General features: G+C 53.0%; 1 protein-coding gene across 1 annotated transcript in view; it reads right to left on the reverse strand.

Annotated features, from left to right (window-relative positions):
* The window catches only part of SDK2 (sidekick cell adhesion molecule 2), a 315,464-nt gene that overhangs the window by 71,784 nt on the left and 220,381 nt on the right, over positions 1–23,299 (reverse strand). Inside the window, exons 3-5 of the mRNA XM_078872818.1 lie at positions 3,679–3,785; positions 1,850–1,997; positions 331–464 (exon numbers count right to left, since the gene is read on the reverse strand). Coding sequence (XP_078728944.1) covers positions 331–464; positions 1,850–1,997; positions 3,679–3,785 — 389 coding nt within the window. The remainder of the gene's footprint in view (positions 1–330; positions 465–1,849; positions 1,998–3,678; positions 3,786–23,299) is intronic.

Below are 23,299 nucleotides of genomic sequence, written 5' to 3' on the forward strand. Positions count from 1 at the left end.
ATGGCACGCGTTTCGGGACAGTTCCAGGAAGAGTTCCAGGAACAGTTCCAGGCACGGTTCCAGGAGCAGTTCCAGGAACAGTCGCAGACACAGTTCCAGGAAGAGTTCCAGGAACAGTTCCAGACACAGTTCCAGGAACAGTTCCAAGAATAGTTCCTGAAGAAGCTCCCGGCACGTGGAACAACATGCGGCACGGCCTGAACATGCACGAGAGGAGCTATGTAGCGAAAACACGCGCTGTGAAGTTCCCGCAGATGGTCACCGCCCTCGCAAACGAACGCACGGTTAATGGCGTGAGTGACAGGGTGACAGAGTGACAGGGTCACTCACTCTCGACGGCGAGCGTGACGGCTCCGCTGGTCTTGTTCTCGCCATTCTGCTCGTTGACGGCCTGCACGAAGTAGCGCCCCCCGTCCGACGAGGCACTCGCCAGCACCACCAGCCAGTTCTCCGTCGTGACCGCACTGCCGGAGAGACGCGATGGTCAGGGGTCGTGGTCAGAGTGAATCCGTCACCGTCGCTTAATATTGATACCGCTCCCTCCCCATGTTGTACATCCCGAGTAGCCCTGCGGCAATCTTGCCAAAGAAGACCCCCAGCAGCAGCTCTCTCCACGTGACACAAGGCGTACGCGGCAATGGTCAGCAAGTGAACATTAGTCTGCCGCGAGCGGACGATGTTGCGATGTGGTTTTCCCAATTGAGGAATTTGGGAGTAATTGATCGGACCCGGACTGTAACAATGGCACCCGTGGCCTACTCTTTCTCGAACGGCACCACGGGATCTTAAACGACCGCCGTGGAGTAGACGGTACGTAGTAATTCCACAGTTAATGCACCACCCGCGGCGTTAACTGGGACGGCCACTGGGCTCGAACCGCAAACTTCTTACGAGGAGCGGCAACTGCGCTGCCGCTGGGACGCATTGCTGCTATTTGGCAACGACAAAAGGAGCAACAACAGCCGCAGCAACTACAAGGCCATGATAAACCTCCGCAACTTTTTCCGTTGTGCAGAAGAATGATCGTGATGATCATTTCTCCCCTCACACTGGCGGAGAGTGGAGAGCTGGTGGCAATTATTATTATCATTATCCACGAGGCACAAATTGTTTCGGCGGCCTACTTGAAAATAATCTGCGCAGAGTTGGGCCTTCCTGATGAATAGGCGGCAGTGTTTTCGTTTGCCGGTGTTTCTTTATTAAATTATTTATTCGTCGCACGAGATGGCTTTTGATTCGAGGCACATGGAGGTTTAATCATATTGTAAGAGTGTTCATCAGGCGCGCACCTTTCTTCGGCTTGATTAGCCGGCATTAAATTGGAATAAAGCATCCGATGAGATACACAAAACCACCGCCCTTGCCGTGAGAGATTGCCTTATCTTCGGCGTTTCCCATTATCAATGACAATGACAAATCATACGCTCTTTTCAAATGCAATCAGCAGAAAGTTCAAGGAAACTCTGCAGCGCTTTAAATAAAACGCTGCCCTCTCTCCGCGTGACAATATAACAAAGTCAGCATGTATTTTCTGCCAACTTAATATACGGCGCGCGAGGCACTTTCGCGAAGCCGTGCCTCGTGAGAACTTCCCGCGCTGTCGGCGTTTGAACGCCACGACGCTTGGCTACCGCTCGTCCGCTCACGCTGCGGGGAGCGCGCCCCGGTGCCCACCCCAGGCGGAGCGTCGATCCCAGATCGCCTCGGCCTTAAATAAGCACCCGGCACTTGGGGAGGCAAAGGGGACCGGGTGCGGTGCTGCCCACACCGCCGTGTCGTGCGCCGTGCCGGTCTTAATAGGTGCTCGGAAACATCACGTGCGTGCGTGCGTGCGTGTGCGCGTACGTACATGCGCGGGGAAGGCGATATCTTGCGTCCCTCCCTGAACCACGTGACCTGAGGGGAGGGGTACCCGGTGATGGCCGGGGGCACGAGTGCCGCCGCCTGCCCCTGCGGCAACGACAGCTTCTGCTCGCCCTCGACAAAGTTCCCCATGTCTGCCACGCACGAGGGAGCGGGGACGGGAGGCAGCGGGAGAGAGCGAGGGAGATGAGAGAGCGAGGGAGAGTGAAAAGATGAGAGAGAATGTCCGAGGAGGCAGGGAGAACGAGGGCAGCGGGAGAAGGACACCGCACAACGCTGATGAATGGAACCATCTTCTTGGTTCTTTCGGTAAAGTCACGTAGAAGGGAAATAATAAAATAAAATAAATTAAACATAATAAAATAATTTTATTATGTGTTCTTTTTATTCTTTAATATATTTAAAAAAATAAAACATAATAAAATAATTTTATAATGTTTAATTTTTTAATTTTTTAATTTCCCTTCTACGTGACTTTACCGAAAGAACCAAGAAGATGAATCCCTGCAGTCACGAAAGCTTTAAATCGGAATGGAACCATGCCGAGTGGGCAGCTGCCGTTTGTAGGTTCTCGCTACTTGCGGTCAGCGCTCCCCCGAAGACGCTAGGTGGGGGGAGGGGGGGGTGCGGCATGGCACACCGAGGGATCGCTTACGAGAAAACGTATCTCCCATTTTGTTGTTCATGCTCTCCCACGCAGGATCCCACGCGTAACACGACGTTTCCACTGTGCGGCGTGACACTTCGATTTTTCAATACCCCCCCCCCCCTGATCCCCCCATCGTCATCATCGTTTTAATATTCATAGCGCCCCTCCCGACCCCCGCACAGTGCAAATCGAGCAGCCCTAATTGCAGGGCAGCGTGTGGTTGGATGCAACGTTTAAGCCAGGGTTTAATTTCTCGCCGAAACATCTCCGCGTTGCTGGTAGAATGCACACGTGAGTGGTAGCTATAGCCATAGTGAGAGGTATAACTGGATGTGGTGTGCCGGGTGCAAGGCATTTTTTTCCAGGTCATTGACCAGGTTACGTTCGTGGAGTGGTGGCATAGTGGTTAACACGCTGCGCTAAGAACCCGGTAAACTGACTTTCCCAGCCTCAGCTAAGCAATGGTGGCGAGTGATATATCTGAACCAGTCCTGGGCCTCCCCTAGGGCTACTCAGCCTTGAATGAGTTTTACGCGGTGAGTAAACATCAACGCTGGGGAGACAAAGGCGACCGGGGCGGGGCTGTCCATGCCGCCACCTCGTGTGCCGCCCTGGCCTTCACAGGCGCTCGCTAAACCGCACTCGCCTCAACAGCCTGGTGAAGGGCTACACGGGGGAACTTTGTCTTTAACGTCGTGCACACGTGCGCATGAGCATGCGAGCATTTTCTGCGCGTGTGAATGTGAGCGTGCGTGTCTGCGCGTGTGTGTGTATGTGCGTGTGAGCGTGTGAGCATGCGAGCGTGTGTAGGTGCGTGTGAGCGTGTGTAGGTGCGTGTGAGTGTGTGTAGGTGCGTGTGAGTGTGTGTAGGTGCGTGTGAGCGTGTGTAGGTGCGTGTGAGCATGTGTAGGTGCGTGTGAGCGTGTGTAGGTGCGTGTGAGCGTGTGTAGGTGCATGTGAGCGTGTGTAGGTGCGTGTGAGCGTGTGTAGGTGCGTGTGAGCGTGTGTAGGTGCGTGTGAGCGTGTGTAGGTGCATGTAAGCGTGTGCGCGTGTGAGCGTGTGTAGGTGCGTGTGAGCGTGTGTAGGTGCATGTGAGCGTGTGAGCATGCGAGTGTGTGTAGGTGCGTGTAAGCGTGTGAGCGTGCAACCCGTGCGCGGCGCTCACAAGCCACGCGGATCTCCGTCTTCCGTTGCAGCAGGGCGCCGACGCGGTTCCGGACGACGCACTGGTAGAACCCGGCATGCGAGCGGTCCAGAGACGCAATCACGAATCTGGTGGGGAGGAGGGCGGCGGGCAGCGGAGAGGCGGGGTGTGGGTGGGGGGCAGAGGAGTGGGGGGGGGGGTTTGGTACGTGCACGCGTGTAACAATTAGCGGGCGCGCGAGATGGACAGCGAGGTTACAAAATAAGCCAAGGGCTCGCCGGCTCCACGCGGACACTCAGCAAACAAAAGTAAATGGGAAGAGACTGCTGGAAAATGAGCAAAGCAAGGGCGCGTGGGTTGCTTCCCCGCCCTTAAAATGAAAGCAGACAGCAGAACCAATTATCTTGGAACCTCCTGCGCCTCCCAGCTACAGCCGGGACAGCTCCTAACAGCTTGCTTTGATATCTGACAGTCCTCTGGACACTGAAATTAAAGAATATAACTCTGGCATGTAAAATTCCTGTCCGGAGCTTGGCAGCTTTTTGTTGTTGTTGTTGTTGTTTTATGACGACGGGCTTAAAAAAAAATGAAATGAAATACACGCCGCTTATCATCACGCCAGCACCATTAATCAACTAATTTGCTCGCGCATTATAGGGTACATTTAGCAATTTAATAGAACACTGGAAAAAAATGACAGTAGGGAAAAAAACAAACCCCAGATAGCGGCGCAGATGTTCGTAGGCGAGAAGGTTTTGGCCTGATTACACACAAAGGCAAAAATCACCCATGTAGCCTTTAACAGGCTGTTGAGGCAGGTGCTAGATTTGAAGCTTTCGTGAGTGCAAAGGATTCATACTCTTAGGTTTTTTTCGGTAAAGTCACGTAGGTAAAAATAAATAATAATACAATAAAAACAATTAAAAAAATATAAATAATAGAATAAAATAATTTCTATTATTATTTCTAGAATTTGTATTATTATTTTAATTATTATTTATTTTTACCTACGTGACTTTACCGAAAAAACCTAAGGGTATGAGGCAGGTGCTGTTAGCGACCACCTATGAAGGCCGGCAAGGGGGTGGGGGGTGACCAACATCATGCCCGGCCACCATTGTCTCCCAGTGGCAATGTTTAAACACCACACCAGATACTCATTTGAGGCTGAGTAGACCTAGGGGAGGTCCAGGACCGATTCAGATAATTGTCACTGGCGTCGCGGGGTTTATGGCGCAGCGCGCTAAGCGCTGCACTACCGCTCCGCACACACAGACGCACCCGCACCTCTGATGAGCACGGTTGGCTACGTACGGTGCCAAAGAAGTTCAACACACGTACGTACGCACACGTACACACACTGGCACACGCGTACACACACGCATGCCGGTCCTCCCTCATCCGTCCTGACACTGAACTTTTACAGGCAGCGTAGCGATGGCGCCAGTAGTTCAGCATTTTAACATCCGCTTTATTTCATTTTTGACAAATCTAATTTAAAGGTTTAAAGGACCTGCACATGTCATGCCCCCCCCCCTCCCCAACCCTGCCCCCCTACTCCCCCCCAAACCTGTCACCCCCCACCTAACCTCCTCCAGCTCCCCTCCCGCTCTCTCTCTGCCCAGTGATCTACGGACAGGGGTCACGGGTCACGCAGATGCTGCACGCGACCCACGCCACAACTCCCACGCGCTGGCGGGGACCTGCGGAATCGGGAAGAGATGAGCGCCGGGTGATGGTCCCTCGTTGTTGTTGAACGTTTTTCTCCGGTTTATTTTTAAACGACATATTATTTTTTTGTAAGCTTTCAATCTTCGTCCTAATTATCGTAGCATGAAAACCACGGCGCTGGGCGTGATTGCAATCACACTTTTACTCTCTCCGTGGCGGAGACAATTTGTCATTTTTCTCCTGGTGCCCTCGTGACGAATTATTACGATGGTAATAATACTACTTATTATTGTTGTTGTTACGATTTGTTGAGCACAGGCCCAAACCCCCAAAATCGCCAAGAAACTATCAACAAACGGCACTCTTGAAGATGTCAGTGTTGTGAGTCAATACATCACTTAGATTGAGCAAAGTTGTGCATACATTGGGAAAAGGCGTGATGATGGGAGAAGGGGATTCCCCCCGTGGAGACAGCGTCTGAAGTATGTCTTTCCGACAGCCCTGTTCTTCACCTGAGGACGGCTGCTTGCGTTGTGGCCGAAACGTCGTGAGAATTGTATTTTATTATGTTTTATTTGTATTACTATATTATTTCCCTTCTACGTGGCTTTACCGAAAGAACCAGGAAGAAAGAATACATTAGTAGTGCGACTGTGGCCATGCAAAGCAGCACAGTAAACACTCTGTGCTCTGCGTTCCTTCAGCCGAGAAGGAGTGGTCACACAAACTCTCTCTCTCTCTCTGCTGAAGCCCTCTTGTCGTGACGAGCAGCAGCACTCGACGTTGGCATCGAGCTCCCGAATTACGTCGGTGCCGCTTGCTGCCAGCGTGCACAAGACGAGAGGAGTACATCTTCTTGGTTCTTTCGGTAAAGGCACGGCTGCTTGCGTTGTGGCCGAAACGTCGTGAGAATAATTTTATTATGTTTTATTTTTATTATTTAATTACTTCCCTTCTACGTGACTTTACCGAAAGAACCAAGAAGATGAATCCCTGCAGTCACGAAAGCTTTAAATCAAAATTTAAGAGAGGAGTACCTGGGGAATCCGTTGCGATGGAATGTTTGCAAGGGTGTCCAGGCTGTCACCCAACACACGCATATACAGCAAACGTGTCAACTCGTGATCGGTGTCGCCCATTCACATTTTAAAAATATTAAATTTCACCGACAATTACAGATTTTTTTCCCCCATCTTGTTAAGTAACAATAATTCAACTTCAGAAGCGCAATTAAATTAGCGTTTTGGGACAGAGTTTGCTGGATTAATTGACGGATGTGGTGGTTATATGACGCCATCATTCCCTGATGGCGCGTGAGCCGTGGGTGTCGTAGCTTGTGAAGTCACGACAAGTGCAATATTCATGGCGCAGGCTTGAGTGTCGAGCGAACTGCAGCCGGAGAACTTCACCTGTCGTGGAGGTACATTGAAGCAATAAAGTAAAGACGATGAAAATGTAAAATCCAATTGCGAGGGCTGAAGGGAAACGCAAATCGCAGATCGTCCATCCCCTTATCGTGAACTTTAACATCGCATCGTGAGAAACCAAAGCAATATCTCTGGGAAAAAAAAACCCACGAGCCCTTTGGTGGGACTCTCCACAGGGATGGCAGCCCTGGGGAGAGCTGGCCGAGCCGAGTGGGCGCACGTCCCACGTGTGTTACGTCTGCGGCTGGAAGTGGCGCATCGCTGCAGTTGCTTTATCCCCCACGTCCCCTCACCCCTCTGGTGTCACCGGCCTGGTCAGCTGGTGGAGAGGGGCCGCGCCAGCTGCCAGGGACTCCCGCCGAAGCTGACGCCGTCTTCCCCTCGTGGTCATCTCTGTATGCCACGCCCCCGTACGTGACCTTCAACTCTGGCTGGCTCTTCGCCCGTGTGCCTGTCTGTCCGCTTACCTGCCTGCTTCCCTGCCTGTCTGCCCGATTTTTATTTTCCTATCTACCTGCCTACCTACTTGTATATCCGCCTGTCTGCATGTCTTTCAGGCTGCCTATCTATCTGTATAGTTAACCGCCTAAATTCTCGTCTGCCTGTCTGTACATCTGGCTGTGTGCGTGTATATCTACGCACCTGCCTACCTGCTTTTCCGACTCTCTGTTTCCACCTGTCCGCCCTTCTCTCTGTATAACCACCCACCAGCGTGCCTGCCTGCCTCCCGGCGAGTCCGTTTGTTCCGGTTGCATCTCCCAACGGTGTCCAAGAGTCATCAACGGTACTTCACATCTACAGGAACCATTCCCGTTAAACTTGGACGCCTAACCCAGACTCAAGCCACTCGCAGCATTCGGACAGAAACACCACACGGCGCCCACTAAAGCGCTCGCCCCAGCAAAGCCGACGGACGGTCAAACTTGAAGAGAGACCAACGCCGTCTTCAGAACGGGTGCCCTCTGCCCAGCAGAAATTGACCGTAGCTAAAAGCGTCTCTTCCAGGAGACACACAGAGGCAAAGCTAGACGGACGCAGAGACAGACAGACAGACGGAGAGACAGATAGATGACCTTCATGAGCAAGGAAAAAGCCCACCGAGATCAAAATCTCTTCTTCACGAGAGACCGTGTCTGGCTTGAGCAGGGCACGCACGCAACGTTCGTTCGTCCGCCCGCTTACCCGTGCGCTCCGCACTCTGATGGGTCCGAGCGATCAAAAATGCACGAGGGAGCGTGGTGCCTCTTCCCAGCCTGACCCCCTGGCAGTTGCCTCCGCAAAATAAAGTCGCACTCGCCGTGCTCAGTTACTGTGTGATAGACCTCTGGGCACACCGTTGCCTCCTCGGCTTGCTCCCTCTCCCTCCCTCGCTCACTCGCTCCATTCCAGCTCGCAAGGTTCGGGACGCACCTTTTGTGTTCCACCTCTCGTGCTAACGCGCACCGCGTCCGCGGCTCGGTGCAGCCGCCAGTCAGTTACGTTCAATCGCCGAACGTGGGTTTGAGGGCCATAGCCGGTACCAACCATCTGGCCGCTGCGTAGAGCTGCCCAATGTGTTTATTCCCGGCAACTGTCCACGCGAACCACCCCCCCCCCTCCCACCGCCCGCCTGCCCACTACCAAGCTGTAAAAAAAAAACGCACCGGCCGTCAAGTTTCATCAGAATGTTTTTTCATCCCAGAAAAAGTTTCGAAAAAAAACACAACTAAAGTAAGCAAACAAGCGCAAAAAAAGCCGAAATAAATATATTTTTTGTTCCGGCAAAAAGTTTTTTTTTTTTGGTTTAACGCATGACAGATGCAGCAGACGTACGCCCGTCTCCATCAATGACAGCTCGTCTTTGCGTTTGGTGACTTTTAGCGAGAGCGCGGTTATTTTTAGCGAACTCGGTGACGAGTCGCGGCCAAGTTTTAGCGGTAACGAGCGCCGCTCGCGTGTCGCCTCCATCTGCTGGCCCCGCGGTGACGGGCAGTGGGCAGGTGCCAGGGGTCGGAGGTTGTCTGTCGCCGCGGGAACGGGGCAGGGAGCGGAGTCAGGTGACAGCTGTAAGTGACAGCGCTATAATCCCTCCGGTGCGAACCGACGTGAAGACGATCGCTAGCACGGGAAAACACTCGCACGCGTGCATACACACGTGCGCACGTATACACGCACACACATACACGCGCGCACGTGTACACGCACACGCACGCACATGCGCACACACGTGCAAATGAATCACAGAGAGGGTTGCACTCGTGTGCTCCGCATACACAATTGCGCGCTCTGCTAATTATCGCAACGTTTCTACAAGTCTGGCTTTTTTTTCAACAATTTTATCATGCAATTCAATAGAAAACAGAAGGGCAATCAGCCCGCTAATACAAGTGGCATTGCTCCATAAACGGCCGCCAATTAATAGATTTTTAGCAGAATTGTAAAAAAAAGATCGTTTTTATGCAACAATGCTCTGCAATTCAGACGGGGTCCTTCTAAATGCTACACAAAGCGGTGGACGCGCATTAATGGAGCACGGGCATGTGTGTGTGTGTGTGTGTCGTGTAATCACAGCGTAATTAAAGAATCGCAAACGACGCTGGGCCCACGTGCCTCTCCCGCTGCCACAAGAACGGGGCAATCCGGTGACTCGGCTGACGGCCACATCCAGCCCCCTGCACGGGGTAGTCACAGGGATCATCGCGAGGCTCCGGCACCGGCGACGTTACATTCTGCGCCCCTAAATTTGCAGGTCTCGCTGGCGAGAGGGGGGCTTTCGTTTCGACGGGCCCTCTCTCACCTTGCCATTAATGAGACGATGGTCATTGATTGACTGCAGCCGTGCAAACTGTGGCTCCAGCAGTGAGCAAACCGATTGAGAGCTCGTAGACCGCCAGCCCATTGGTGGAGTTTGCGGGGGGGGGGGGTGAGGGAGGGGGTGGGGGCAACACCCAACCCCAAACTGGACACCTTCATAAATTTATTTTCCGTAGTTAGCAAGAATGATTAAAAATGTAGGAATTATAAGCACCAGTGATAAAATAATAATTATTTATTAATTACATGCACCAGCGATTCCTAATTTGAGGGCCAAAGGGAACCCCTCCCCACCCGCCCCCCCCCCCCCCAAATCTAGAAGTCAAACTCCACCGATGTCGCCAGCCCATGCCATATACAATGTAAACATACGTAACCCCCAATGCAATATCCTCGTCTCAGAGGTTATCATTATACATGGAAAATACTTGGCATGCATATAATGATCATAGTAATAATGATGTAGACAATGGTGATGATGATGATGAATATGATGATGGATATGATGACGATGATAACGATTACGTAGACAATGGCGATGTCAAAAACTCTCCATTGTGTGTTCGGGTCAGACTGCACGTTATTCGGCACGATGTCCGACGTTTCGCCCCATGCACTGGGAGCCTATTGGGAACCTGCCGAACAACTCGCGGCACAAAAACCTACGCACAAGTAATGGCGACGATGACGACATTGATGAAGACTGAGATCACGATGACGACGATGATGACAGTGATGATTCTGTTCTTGCGCATGATATTCAGCAGCAGGAATATGGTTCAGGAGCTCGATACCAATGTGGAGGTCCTGCTGCTGCTGCTGCTACTGCTATGACGAGAGGGCTTCAGCAGAGAGAGAGTTCACGTAATTTTGCTGTTCCTCCTCCGTTGAAGCAGCGCAGACCGCAGTGGGTTTACTCTATGGTCCATAGTTTGGGTTGCAAGGCCACAATTGCACCACTACTCTGGCTTGTCCCAGTGATGATGATGATGACCTCTGCATAAACAAATATCTCCGATATAGCCTTACAGACTGTTCGGGCAACATTATGCATAAACGCACGCACACTCGTAACCACACACACACACACAGGTAAAAACAGCCCGCGCACACAACACTTTAACCCCTGGCGCGCGTTCGAGCAAACAGAACGTTCTGAGAGGTGCTACAAGGACGCAGAGATAACGGACGAAAAAACAAAAGCAGAATAGGAACACGCGAAGGGTGTGAACTCTGGCTGCGGTTCTAAAAGCACCTTGGCAGCAGCGCTCGAATAATCAATGGCGCTGACTTGCCATGCGAGACGGCCGGGTATCCTTGCCGGGGGCACGAGGATTAGCGGATTAGCCGGGCGCAGGGCGGGCAATCCGTTGCCGTCGCCGCCGTCGCGGCCGTTGCACGTCAACACAAAAACACACGCGTGCGCCCGCACAGCCCCGCACACCTTCGCACACCGGCGCACAGCCACGCACACCTTCGCACACCCGCGCACACCTTCGCACACCTTCGCACACCCGCGCACACCTCCGCGCGTGCCAGATGGATCTCCGGCCCTCGTCTCAGCGGACAGCACGCTACACCCCCCCCCCCACCGCTCCCACAACATTTCAATAATCGTAAAATAATTGCGCTGAGCAGGATTGTCTCATTTACCGGTACTGCGCAAAAAATGATGGCATTAGCATTTCGCGTTACGTCTAACGCCGAATTCCGTGTAACCAATTTAACGCGGATTCTTTCTAATCGCCGATTTAACCTGAAAGCTCCGATGCACACTTTCAAAGGGAATTAAACCCAAACATTGGCCGCCTTATTAACCGTAATCCAGCGCGGCTCCTGTAATGTTGCAACGTGCAGAAATTTGCACGGGTAAAAATTGCCGTGACCTTTAAGAAGTGAATAATTAGCGCGCGTACGGCGGCAACTCTGTTTCAAATTCAAAAGCTTGCGGGACCTTTCAAAATAAAGGTCCTCCCCCCCAGCAGCACCTCCTCCAAGTCGCTGTCAAACCGCCTGCAATATATTTACGCTCCAATCAATATCCAATCCAAACGAGGGAATTAAAAAACTAAATAATCGGTTTCATCTTCGTGCGGCCGCTCGAGTGCCGCAATAGTTGTTATTAATAATGCAATAAAGCAAAAATCAGTACGCATGTGCGCATGTGCGCGCGCGCGCGTGCTCACGAGCACGTGCGCGCAACGCAAGCGCCGCCTTGTAGTGGCAAACGCTCAGAGGAGTAGGTGGAGGGTTTGGGGGGGGGTGGATAGGAGTCCGTAAATAAACGCACAAATAATGTAATAATTTAATAACTGCTGCCCTTGACAGCGCCCTGGCGGTATTGATTTGGCGCACCTTCTTAACGGATGAGAAAAGATCAAGTGGGTCAAATCTCGACTGAGCTGGGGTGGGGGCGCAGAAGGTGGCGAGTCCAGGGGGTCGGGGGGCGGGGAGGTGCTGGGAGGCGTGGGGGGGGGCACGGCACAGATGGAAAGGTGGCTCCGCAAGTCAACCCCCCACCCTCGGGGGGTGCATGGTGATGGGGAGTGATATGCGGACACCGTTGTACACCGGGCGCAGCAATTTTGGGCGTGCGGGCGTACCAATAATCACGACTTGTGTGCCCAGCGGTGTGCGCGCCGAGCTCCTAAACCACGAGCGCGGCCAAGGGCCTTCTCGTGATGAACCCACCGCCAAACGGCACGCGCCGCCCGACCCTGCGGGAGTGGAGTGGCGCACGGGCGGTGGAGGGGGGGGGGTATAATTTTAAGTTCGAGGCTCTGCTGTGTTTCTGTTGTGAGATTTGCCACGGCCTAGCCTGGGCCTCTACCTGTAACCCGCTTAAGCGCGCCGGGGCGAGCTGCAATATCTGACGGCGGCGTTGGGAACGCGTGCCCTGCGGGTGCATGCCGTGAACCCGTACCAAACCTTGTTTTATTTCTCCCTCGACCGTAACCCGCTTGATCCGCCTATAATAACTCGAGCGCGGGAATCTCCAGAGGGGAGAACCGCCCGCATTTTGAGAGCTTCACACGCGAAAATTCAAATGCAGGATTCACGCGAGCGGATTCACGTGAAAGCTCGTAAATCTCCACGTTTCACCCCGAGCCGTAGGTCGCGCGCCGACTCTGGCGGAGTGTGCGGCTCTCCCGAGCGCCAGACTAGGCCGGCTGCCGTCGTTGCTGTCGCTGCCGGTCGGCGAAGGCGGCCGGCAACACAGGGGCCTCGCTCGCAGCTCAAGCGAGAAGCACGGCGGTGGCCGGGTGGTGGCTCAGAGGTCAGGAGCGCTGAGATCCTGGGTTCAAATTCAGGTTTCAAACGCTGCGCCTCTGGTTAAACTGGGTTTTCAAATGTAGCGAGTTGATGGTCACAGCACGGTCACCAATGATTGAAAACTTGGTTCCGCGCTGAATTCTCTCAGAATTTATGACTGTCGTACAATGAACATTAATATGAGTGAGTAAAATATGAGAGCACTGCCCTCCACTGTGTAGAACGGAGGTCACTTGAAGGCTCTGTGACATCCACTTCCGTCGACCCTTCCCTAATATGAAGGGCTGGGCAACTCGGCACCCCGAGTTGGACTTGCGGCCAAAGCTAATACCCGACAATGAATATCTGAACCGGTTCTGGGCCTTCCCAAGGAAGACCAAGTCCTAAACGAGTACCTGGTGCAGTGTAAACATCGGTACCGGGGAGAGAGAGGTGGCCAGGGCGTGGCGCGAGCCACACCAGCCCCTCGTTTGCCATGCGGGCCTTCACAGGTGCTGCTCGCTTAACGGCACTTGCCCCAACAGCTCGCGTGGGCTATCCTGGTTACGTCGGCTCTCTGCGCGGGGTGCAGGAGGCATGCTCGAGATGGCCGGCCTTGTTTGCTCATCTCCCGGGGCACACAATGGCTCCGTGGGACCGCTGACCCAGAAATCTTCCCCTTGATTTGGCGACAAGCCGTGAAGCCTGCAGCGTGGCGCAGGAGCCGCACCCCAGGCTAGCGCCCGTGACCTTTTTGCCGAGACAATGTTAAATGTGGCCACGGCGCACGTAGCTCCGTGGCATGTCCCCCCCCCACTCCAGCACGCGCAGTCGGTCAACCGTGCAGCAGGCGATGCTCGGCAATACCAGTCGCACCGTTGGGGGTGCCGTGGCGGCGAGATGTTAACTACCTCGCCTTGTCTACGGGAGGTCGTGGGTTCGATCCTGACCCTGACGCCTGTTCTCCCCGTGGTCGCGTGGATATTTCTCCTGGTCTTCCGGTTTTTTCCCCTCCACATTTAAGAACATTCACGAAGAGCATGTAGCTGCTATAAATTTGCACGTGATAAGCAACTTTGTTGAGCTATGATTTGTGGCCAGGTCACTTCAGAAAAAAAGTTATATAGCTCAATGGGCTTGACTTGGTAAAATAAAAAGTTTAGTTCGGGCATAAATAACGCAATGCACAGCCACCCGTCGAACTGGATGAAGATGGATGAAGGCCTCCTCATGCCGTGTCAGCAACTGCGAAGTTTAACCATACTTCACCGTGTGGTTAGAGAGAATGCGAGCTGCTCAATTCGGTTCCTAAAATGCTCCTAAGAACGTGGAGTGACGCATCAGGCTTCATGCTGAATAGCATGTGGTGTTAGGGACTTACCCCGTCATCATACGTGGAAACCGGCCAAAACAATGGCAGGTTACCCTCGCCGCTAATCGGTGCAGTGATCGGAGAACTCAGCTCTGTACAGAAAGTAACGTAAAGCGACGAATATATAAAAAGTGTTTCTAAACATGCCATCAGCCACGCAACCTTGTGGGGAGTGCAATGTTTTAGCGGCATTGGTTCAACACGAGCAAAACTCTGGACCGGTTTCGATATTCATTGTTTCGTCAGCAGTTCGGCTCGCTTGATCGAATGCTCACGAACTCCTTGATGGTTTGTGGGCAAGGACCCTCTTCTGTTAGACATGGGTCCTAGTTTACCGCAAAACCATACGCTACATAACTGCATACAGCTACGTCTGCGAATGGATTTTGTCTGCGGCTAATTGGGTCGCGGATAAGAGGAGCTCTGATGCAAATACCACTCGAGTTGTTGTTGTTGTTGTCGTCGTCGTTTTAGTTGCCTGTTCAGAAATATAACACAACCGTCCGAGTTCCCCCGCCGCTCCTCTGGAATCTTGATGGCGTGCGATTGGTATGCTGGTCGTCGGGAGACACGGAGATTTGCTGCCAATGTGGCTCCAATGTCCTTGCCTACGGAAGACCAGTGTCGGACATCAGAGAGCCACAACCTTCACCGCACATGTGCGGCTTGAAGGGGATGTGAAATTATCGTGGCCTCGCCTCCTTTGGCCTCAACCGAACAGGCATATTTCCTGATCCCGAAGATTTGAAGGATTACGGTGTCAGGCCTGTCCGGCCGTTGACAGGGAAATGCTGTTAAACCGCATGGCGATAAGCAACAACAACCATCTGACACGCCATCCCCGCTCGCTCGAAGACTCCCCCCCTGTTCCACCGTCAATTTTTCACACGTGTGGCTAAATTGAAACTGTTTAAAAAAAAAAAACTCTTCGAATTCGTGATTTGTTTTCAACAATTTCTCAACAGTAAAACACAAAAACCGTCCACCCGTTAGAATAAACGGGTACACATGTCACGGACGGACTGCGATCGGCAGGCCTCGCGTGCCGTGGGCTACGGCGAGGGTAGGCTCGCATCTTCCAAGGTGTACGGCCAACGCGGAGGAGGAGGAGGCCAAAGTACCCTATCCAGCACTCCCTCGAGTGGAGGCGCCTTCCGCCCACAGCGACGCCAGCGGGCAATCGCAGGGCGGTTGCCTCCATTCTTCCTTCGGCCACTTAAATCCCGCACGGCAACTTCAACTGAGATGCGCAGACGACGCTCGTCAGACTCGCAGATGGCCGTGAAGCCCACTCGGAAGCCACCGGCTTGCCGAAGGCTCGCACCGCTGCTTTTGCAGGATCGCGTTCGTTTACAAGGCTTTGTTTTTCGCCAATTTTTTGTGATATTCTCTTGGGGGGGTGGGGGGGAGGGGGAATATAATAATAAAATAATAAAAACACACTAATTCAGAAATATAAACAACAGGAAGACAGAACGCGCTTTATTCTTCGTTATTTCCGAGTCCTCCGTGCGCCCTCGTTTCTCTCCCGAGTGTGCCGATGAAGCCGTCAGCACTAATTTGAAGCTGCTGCGCACCCGACCGCGTCGTTCCAATTGAATCCCGCGAATCTCCTCCTGTCGCATTCCTCCCGCAGCCGCCGCCGCGCATGATGAATTGTTGACGCCTGAACGCCTGCCCACCCGCCCCGCTCGCCCACATTGCCCGCCCGCCCCACCCCGCCCGCCCGCTTGCCCGCTCACGGGGGCCGCTGCAGAAGGAGGCACTGCCGCCAAGCCAAGGGTTGCCACCCATCCCCGTTTCCCCAGTGACGTCCTAGCAGACTCAGGGAAGTCTGTTAGGCTTCTCCGAAGCATTCAACGCTCGAAGTGATCTGCTTATCAACTCAGCACTAAGGTGTTGTTTTTTTTCTGTTTGCGCATAGTCACTTTAAGATGTTTTCTTGTTCATGTTTTTAGTTTGTTGCGGTTGCACCCGATTCAAGAGCCGAATGGCTCACAGGACTACACCAAATAAATGAAACTGAAAACTGAAACTGAGCTTAACACAAAAGAGAGCCCCACAACGGGCCTGTGAATGGTAGAATAAGGGGGGGGGGGGGCACGTGGCACTCTGCCCCAGGTTTTCAGGATACCTCTGGGCAGCCCTGGCAAATCGCGCAAGGCGATGATGCCTTTACCTGCGGAAAACTGCCAGCCACACAGCCCAGCAGAAGCGCGTTTGTTGCTGGCTGTAGAGGTTCTCGGTGCGAGCTCAACGGCCGCTCCAGTTAATACCGCAGGCGCAGTAACCGGAAAATACCAACCGCCTTGCGCTTCACAGTGAACGTGAGCGATCCCCCCCGGCACGTTACTGGACAAGGAGTGGTCAGTTACACTGTGCGGGCATCACGATCAAATTGGAAAAATTACTCACAAAGTACTTCACTGAGGCGCCGCACGGCAACGCCGCCTCCTGCCCGCGGACTGATGCTCACTCGCAAGGCCGGTACTGCGTAGGCCTTGCATAGCTGCCACTGGGGGTTCCCTGTTGCACGGAATCTCGAGATGAGCTGCATGGGAGGTACGGTGATGATGATGATGATGGTGGTGGTGATGGCGTTGCAAGATTTTCCTCGTCCCAAGATGCGTCTTGGTTAAAAAAAAAAAAAATGTAATCTCATCCCTGTGGAGGCAACTTGAGGAGCTGATCCGCGCCTCAGCCAAACGCGACGACCACCCGGGAAGCGGCAGCCTTTCCCGCGGTGGCCGTCGGAGGGCTCCGTGCGGAGGTCGTTTCACTGGCAGAGCGGACCCCGCCGGACGTTAACGGCGCCGTTATTTCAGGGTAATTGGCCGCTGGGAGCATCCTCGCCTGGCAGCAGCGTGAAGCCAGCGCGAAAACGAATCAGGCCCACGCGCAGGCCAAGCAGAGCACTTAAGCTCGCAGGAAAACCCTCCTTGATCTATAAAGGTGTCAAACCTAACACCCACTCCCACGCCCAGGCAGTTCCACACTGTGTTCCAGATTTTGTCAAGTTGGGCAGAGAAGAAGATTAAAATGTTACACGATTTGACATCGGAAGACGGCGCGGGCAAGGCACAGCTGTGGGAATGCGACAGCGCGCGCACACAACGCGCGCGCACGTACGCGCGGATACGCACGAACGCACACACACACACACTCGCTCGTGAAGCTGTTCACGAGACAGGCACAGGCGCACGCACGCACCGAGCGAAGCGCACGCAGCACATCCGACGTTGTTTACTGTGCTGCCCACCTCGAATGCCCTGGAATTGGTTGGGAAAACAAACAAAACGGAGCGTAAAACCGCGTGGGCTTTATTGCGCATCGGTTGGCTCCGTACCAAGCAAAGCTAAGCCGAGGCTGCGCGCCCAATTACAGCGACTTCGCCGGCTCGGTGCAAGTGGCCCGGATCGCTCGCCCAAAGACGCGGTCGTCGTTACTTAATTGGGCGGGCCGGACCGTCACACGCACACGCACAGTCAAAGACCCCCCCGTGTAGCCTTAACAGACCTCTGGGGCAAGCGCTGTTAGCGAGCACCTGCGAAGCACAGCACACGAGGGAGTGGTGTGGCCGCTTTTGTCTCCCCCACAGGGGATATTTACACTCGGCACCGGCGTATGGGAGGCCACAGGACTGCTTCAAATATTCGTCGTCACTGACGATGGTTGTGAGCGGAAATCGAACTTGGGTTGCTCGGTCCATGGCACGGCGCGCGACCGCTCACTATGGGGGAATGGGCATGGACAACATTATCGCCAAGGCTCACTGAGCGTTGCACACACTGATTGTGTGCATGCGAACCGCCAGTCACCTGGGGGCCCGTGTCCGCACGTGCAGACGCCGAATTGGTCAGCACGGTTGTTAAGTACGTACACGTCGGCCAGGCGGGAAATCCCAGTGGACTGAACGTCCATAAAAGCGGCAACGGCACCGTAATCATGCGCACGTGTAAACAAACTCTCTCGGCATGGTGATTATTATTATTATTATGCCAGACGGTGTGCACGCAACGGGAGCGAACGCGAGGCCGGGCACGCGGCCTCCACCACGGCCATGGCTGAAGACCCAGCGCCATCCTCGGTGTTGCGTGTTCACACGCATTCAGGCATGTTCACGCGGACGCTCATTCACGCGTACACCTGTGTCAGCGCGCACGCGCGCACGCTTGTTAACACGTGAAGAAGAGTCGTGGGAACGTGGTAAATCTCGTGCGCGCGGGCGCACGGATGCGGCACTACACATATCACGCGAGGCTTTCATTAAATTTAAAATGCAATTACGCTTAACAGGCAGCCGCTCCTAAGGCTCGCTTTAAGATTTAAGGCCCTGCGCTATAAAGCCGGGTCCAGCAGTCCCAAAAACATTCAATTTTCAGTCGTAAATCGTTCTCGGCCCGTGCCATTTTTATTGGCGTGCAAGTTCCTAATTTTGGAATTAAGTGCAGGATTCGGGCGAGGCATGGCAGGCAGGCGGGTAGGCGGGTGAGCGGGCGTGCGGGCGGGTGTGCTTGCTCCTTCGCCGGAGGGACTCCTCTGTCATTTCCAACCGCCCGGGCCCCGCCGTTATTTTTATTTTGAAAGTCACATCGCGTTACTGTTAAACGTCCCGGCTTCCACTGGAAAACAAAAATAGATCTCCCCACAACAAAGCGGCGGCCTCGACGCTGGTTGCCAATTGAAAACGCTGTGCGGGCGCGCGCCCCCGCTGAGTGTGAAGCGCAGGTAACGAGCCGCAGGAGGAAGGCCTTTGATAAACGCCGCCACTCGGCCCACAAAGACTCCCCCTGCAACCGCCGGAGAATGTGAAATAACACACACTCGTGTTTCCCCTCGTCAGATCTCGACCATCTTCCTTGAGATTAAGATGCACGTTGAAGGAAATACGAATAAATACATTCCAGACATTCTCAATCCACCAAAGAATGAAGCACCTCCCCAACCACCTCCCCCCCCCCCCCGCAACTACCATGTTTTTTTTTTACCATACTTCACCACGCTGGTCAGTGTGGGTCGGTGTAGAGGGGGAGGGCAGGATGCGTGACGACAGTTACACTTGCCACTGATGTTAGTCGTGGCCAGGAATCGAACTCGGTTTGCTGGGTTCACGGCGCAGCATATACGCCAACCACTGTGATGACTTCTTTGATGTGTTGACGTGGAAAAGTCTTGCTGGAATCTGTTTAAAGAAGGGCTCTACACTGGGGTGTTTGGACTTTTTTTTTACGAGTGTCTTGCACGCGGGAGGAGACCACAGTACCCACAGACAACACAAGACGACACATCGGGGGAAAGTCCTCGAATGTCAACGCGCACGGGTTCATGATCCCAGTTTCTCCACTGCCACCTCCTGGCCACGCCGCAGCCCCAACGGGTTTGGCCGTTTCAACTTGTTAACATGGCCCCCGTCACTCACGGGGTTAAAGCCAGCACCCTTATACACGGGGAGTCAAACCCCCTCACCCCCGCTCCCCCCCCCCCCCCCGTGGCCAGCAGACGGCGCCGGCAAGGCCGGAGCCCGGCTCTGCGATGACGCTGCGTTCGTTCGGCTTCCCCCGAGTCTCGCTACGCGTGGTGGCGGCATCGTCCGACGTTTTGCTCCACGAGTGCCGAGGGGGGGGGGGAGGGGGCGAGCTAATTCAGGAGTTGAAACGGATGGGCGCATCCTGAGACGCGCGTTGGCGAGCCGCGCGGCACAACCGCGGAAATCACAAACATCACAGGTTCTCACCTCCGCCGGCAGCAGCTCTGAGCCCACGTAGGAAATTCCAAAGTCCTATGGCTGAGGACAACTACGCTTGGACAGAAATGAGTATTATAATAGTAATATGAATCACGATGATGCAGAATCGACGAAGGGGTTAAGAAAAAACAACCGCTGTCTCCTAGTAATCTACACATTGCGAAGTCCATAACGATGAGCTGCAACGACGCCCTGCCGTGAATCACAATAACAGCATGCAGGAAGTCAGCCTGCGTGCAACGTTAAGGCAGGAGAGAGGGTGCAGCGCCGGGGGCCTCATCAATAACACAAGACACGGTGTCCTGCCGCCATCGCCGCCGCCGCCGCATTGAAAGACGTGCCGGGCTGAAAACTCTCGTTCCCGAAATGAGCGTTGAGGACACGTGCCCCCAAAAAAGTAGCGCTGTCACCGCAGAGGTGCAATAAAAACGGGGGCATGTTACGCGAAGGAGACAAACACACAAAACTGCACGTCAGTGCAATGTCCTGACACGTGCATTGCTCCAGGAACGACAAGAGGGTAAAAGTCGGCCAGCATGGGCCGATTTTGCGATGTGGCTTTTCCCAACTAAGTCATTTGCGAGCGATTGATCACATTTCTGTGCATTTGGACCGCGACACCGGCACACGTGGCCAACTCTCATTCGAATACCGTCGTGAGATCTGTAATGTCCACTGCATTTAACCAGCGCGGTGGCTGGGCTCGAACCGCGACCCTCTGCAACGAGCGGCAAATGCGCTCCTGCTGGGATGCGTCACCACTCTTTTTGCAACAAGAAAATGCATCATCATGAGCGGTGTATCACTATTATTATCATCATCATCACGCAACTGACAAAACCAGGAACTTTTGATGCACCGTAAAGACGTGCATATTTCGCAGGGAGGGCAGCTCCTGCAATAGGAGACAGCACACCTGGGAAAACGAGGACAGGCGACGACCCGAGGCCATACGCCGACAAAGCATCGCTTTTCAGGAGCGCGGGCACCGAAACACCACGGCAGAACGCTAGCTAGCTGCCAGCTCAAATATCAAACGGTGGCAACGTTTTGGGACCGAGAGCCTCGAATTCGCGGCTTCAGATCCAGAAAGAAAAAAAACCCGTAAGAGGCGAGGGCGCTAGGGGTGAACCAACAAAGCCGAAGGGAGGTGTACGTGTACGCGCCTGTGTGTGCGTGTGTGTTGGCGGGGGGGGCTGTAACTGTGAGTGTGTGTGTGACATGTGTTCAGTAGGCCAGCCACGTACCTGGGCACACTGCACGGTGGTAGCAATTGCCTAGAGAAGTGTGTTTGATGTTATAGCTCAATTTGTGAGCAACATCGCTTTTGAACGGACACCGCCATTGCACAGGTGAGATGAAGAGAGAAAAAAAGGTGACGCCTCGAGAGAATTAACCCAGCGATGTGTTGCGCAATGTCACTCTGCGGTGGCGGTGGCACAGCGGCTGACCAACCGCCACTATGACCCGAAGTACAGCTACAGAGGGCGAGATGGCAGCAAGGGAAAATCGGCCAAGTTCCAGAGCGCAATGAAAATCTCAACTATTCTCGCACGGGACGGTTCATGACGTTTATCAGCCCTTAGCGGCCTTCGCTTTGCATCTGTTCACACTGTTTGGGTGGAAGTGGTTCACGCGCTGCTATATAAACCTAGTGACCCGATCTTCTTGGTTCTTTCGGTAAAGTCACGTAGAAGGGAAATAATAAAATAATAAAAAGAACACGTAATAAAATACAATTCTCACGACGTTTCGGCCACAACGCAAGCAGCCGTCTTTCTACGTGACTTTACCGAAAGAACCAAAAAGATGAATCCCTGCAGTCACGAAAGCTTTAAATCGAAACTAGTGACCCGAGTTCGATTTTTGATTATTATAATTTTTTACGATTTACGGTAATAGAAAAAAATTGTAAATAGCAATAAAAAAATAGATACCTGGCCACAGTTAGCGGTGAGCGACATCTGAACCGGTCCTCGGCTTCCACCCTCCTCACCAACCAGAGTGCACTCAACGTGGTGAAGCATGGTCACAACAACCTCTAGGTCCAACGAGGTCTTCGTCCAGCAGTGGATTAACAAGACGCCCGTACGCAATGGCTCTCAATGAATGAGTTAACTGATAGCGGATCTTCGCATTGTTTGCGAGGTGTACTCAACCCACTGCAGCCCACCCACAGCTGCACGGCCCTCCCGGGCAGCTCGGAGGAACGAAGCCCAGTCGCACAAACCTGGGAGACGACGGTGTTGGGCGAGCTTCGACCGATTGCTACGCTCTCGGTCGATATATTTTAAGGCTTTGCAGCCGTCGGGTGGCATAACGCACGGTAGGAGCACGCAAGCCAACCTGCGGCTAAGCAGGCGCGGATTTCATTAGGGCCGCGTTAAATATGCTATTTAACACAATTTTTGTTCCTGGGTAGTAAGTGTTATTTCGGAATTGCTTATGCCGAAAAAGTATAGGAAATGGCTATTATTCCCCACGAAACTTTGCTTTTGTGACCAGGACAGTGATATTTTGAAATGTACCTATTTTCAATGAGAAAACTGGCGAATTTGTGTCTTTTCGTTCACATAAAGTAAGAAAAAAAAACATATCAATCAATATTTACATTTTTTTATACTAAAGTAATACAAAAGTGACTACACAAGATTTATAAGTGAGTAGTTTGTCGAGATTTACGATTATACTGTAAATCACTTTCACAAATCAGCCCCCAAATGTAGTCTCCCATCATGTTCTCGTTATACTGTCCTTGGTAGAGGCGTTTAAAGTCCAGTATATCCTGGTGGAAGTGCTCGCCTTGCTCCTCCGAGTACGCTCCCATGTTCTCCTTGAATTTATCAAGATGAGCATCAAGGATATGGACTTTGAGGGACATCCTACAGCCCATTGTGCCGTAGTTCTTCACCAGAGTCTCAACCAGCTCCACATAGTTTTGGACCTCGTGATTGCCCAGGAAGCCACGAACCACTGCGGCAAAGCTGTCCCAAGCCGCTTTCTCCTTACTAGTGAGCTTCTTGGGGAATTCATTGCACTCCAGGATCTTCTTTATCTGTGGTCCGACGAAGACACCGGCTTTGACCTTTGCCTCAGACAGCTTAGGGAAGAAGTCTTGAAGGTACTTGAAGGCTACCGACTCCTTATCTACAGCTCTGACAAATTGTTTCATAAGGCCCAATTTGATGTGCAGTGGTGGCATCAGCACCTTCCTGGGGTCCACCTGTGGCTCCCACTTGACGTTGTTCTGCCCCACAGAGAACTCGATTCGCTATGGCCAGTCCCGCCTGTGGTAGTGCGCCTTGGTGTCTAAATCTTTTGTAGTCATTTTTTTATTACTTTAGTATAAGAACATGCTAATTTGGATTCATATGTTGTTTT

The sequence above is a fragment of the Lampetra fluviatilis genome, chromosome 35, assembly GCF_964198595.1.
Source record: "Lampetra fluviatilis chromosome 35, kcLamFluv1.1, whole genome shotgun sequence".
Lineage (NCBI taxonomy): Eukaryota > Metazoa > Chordata > Hyperoartia > Petromyzontiformes > Petromyzontidae > Lampetra > Lampetra fluviatilis.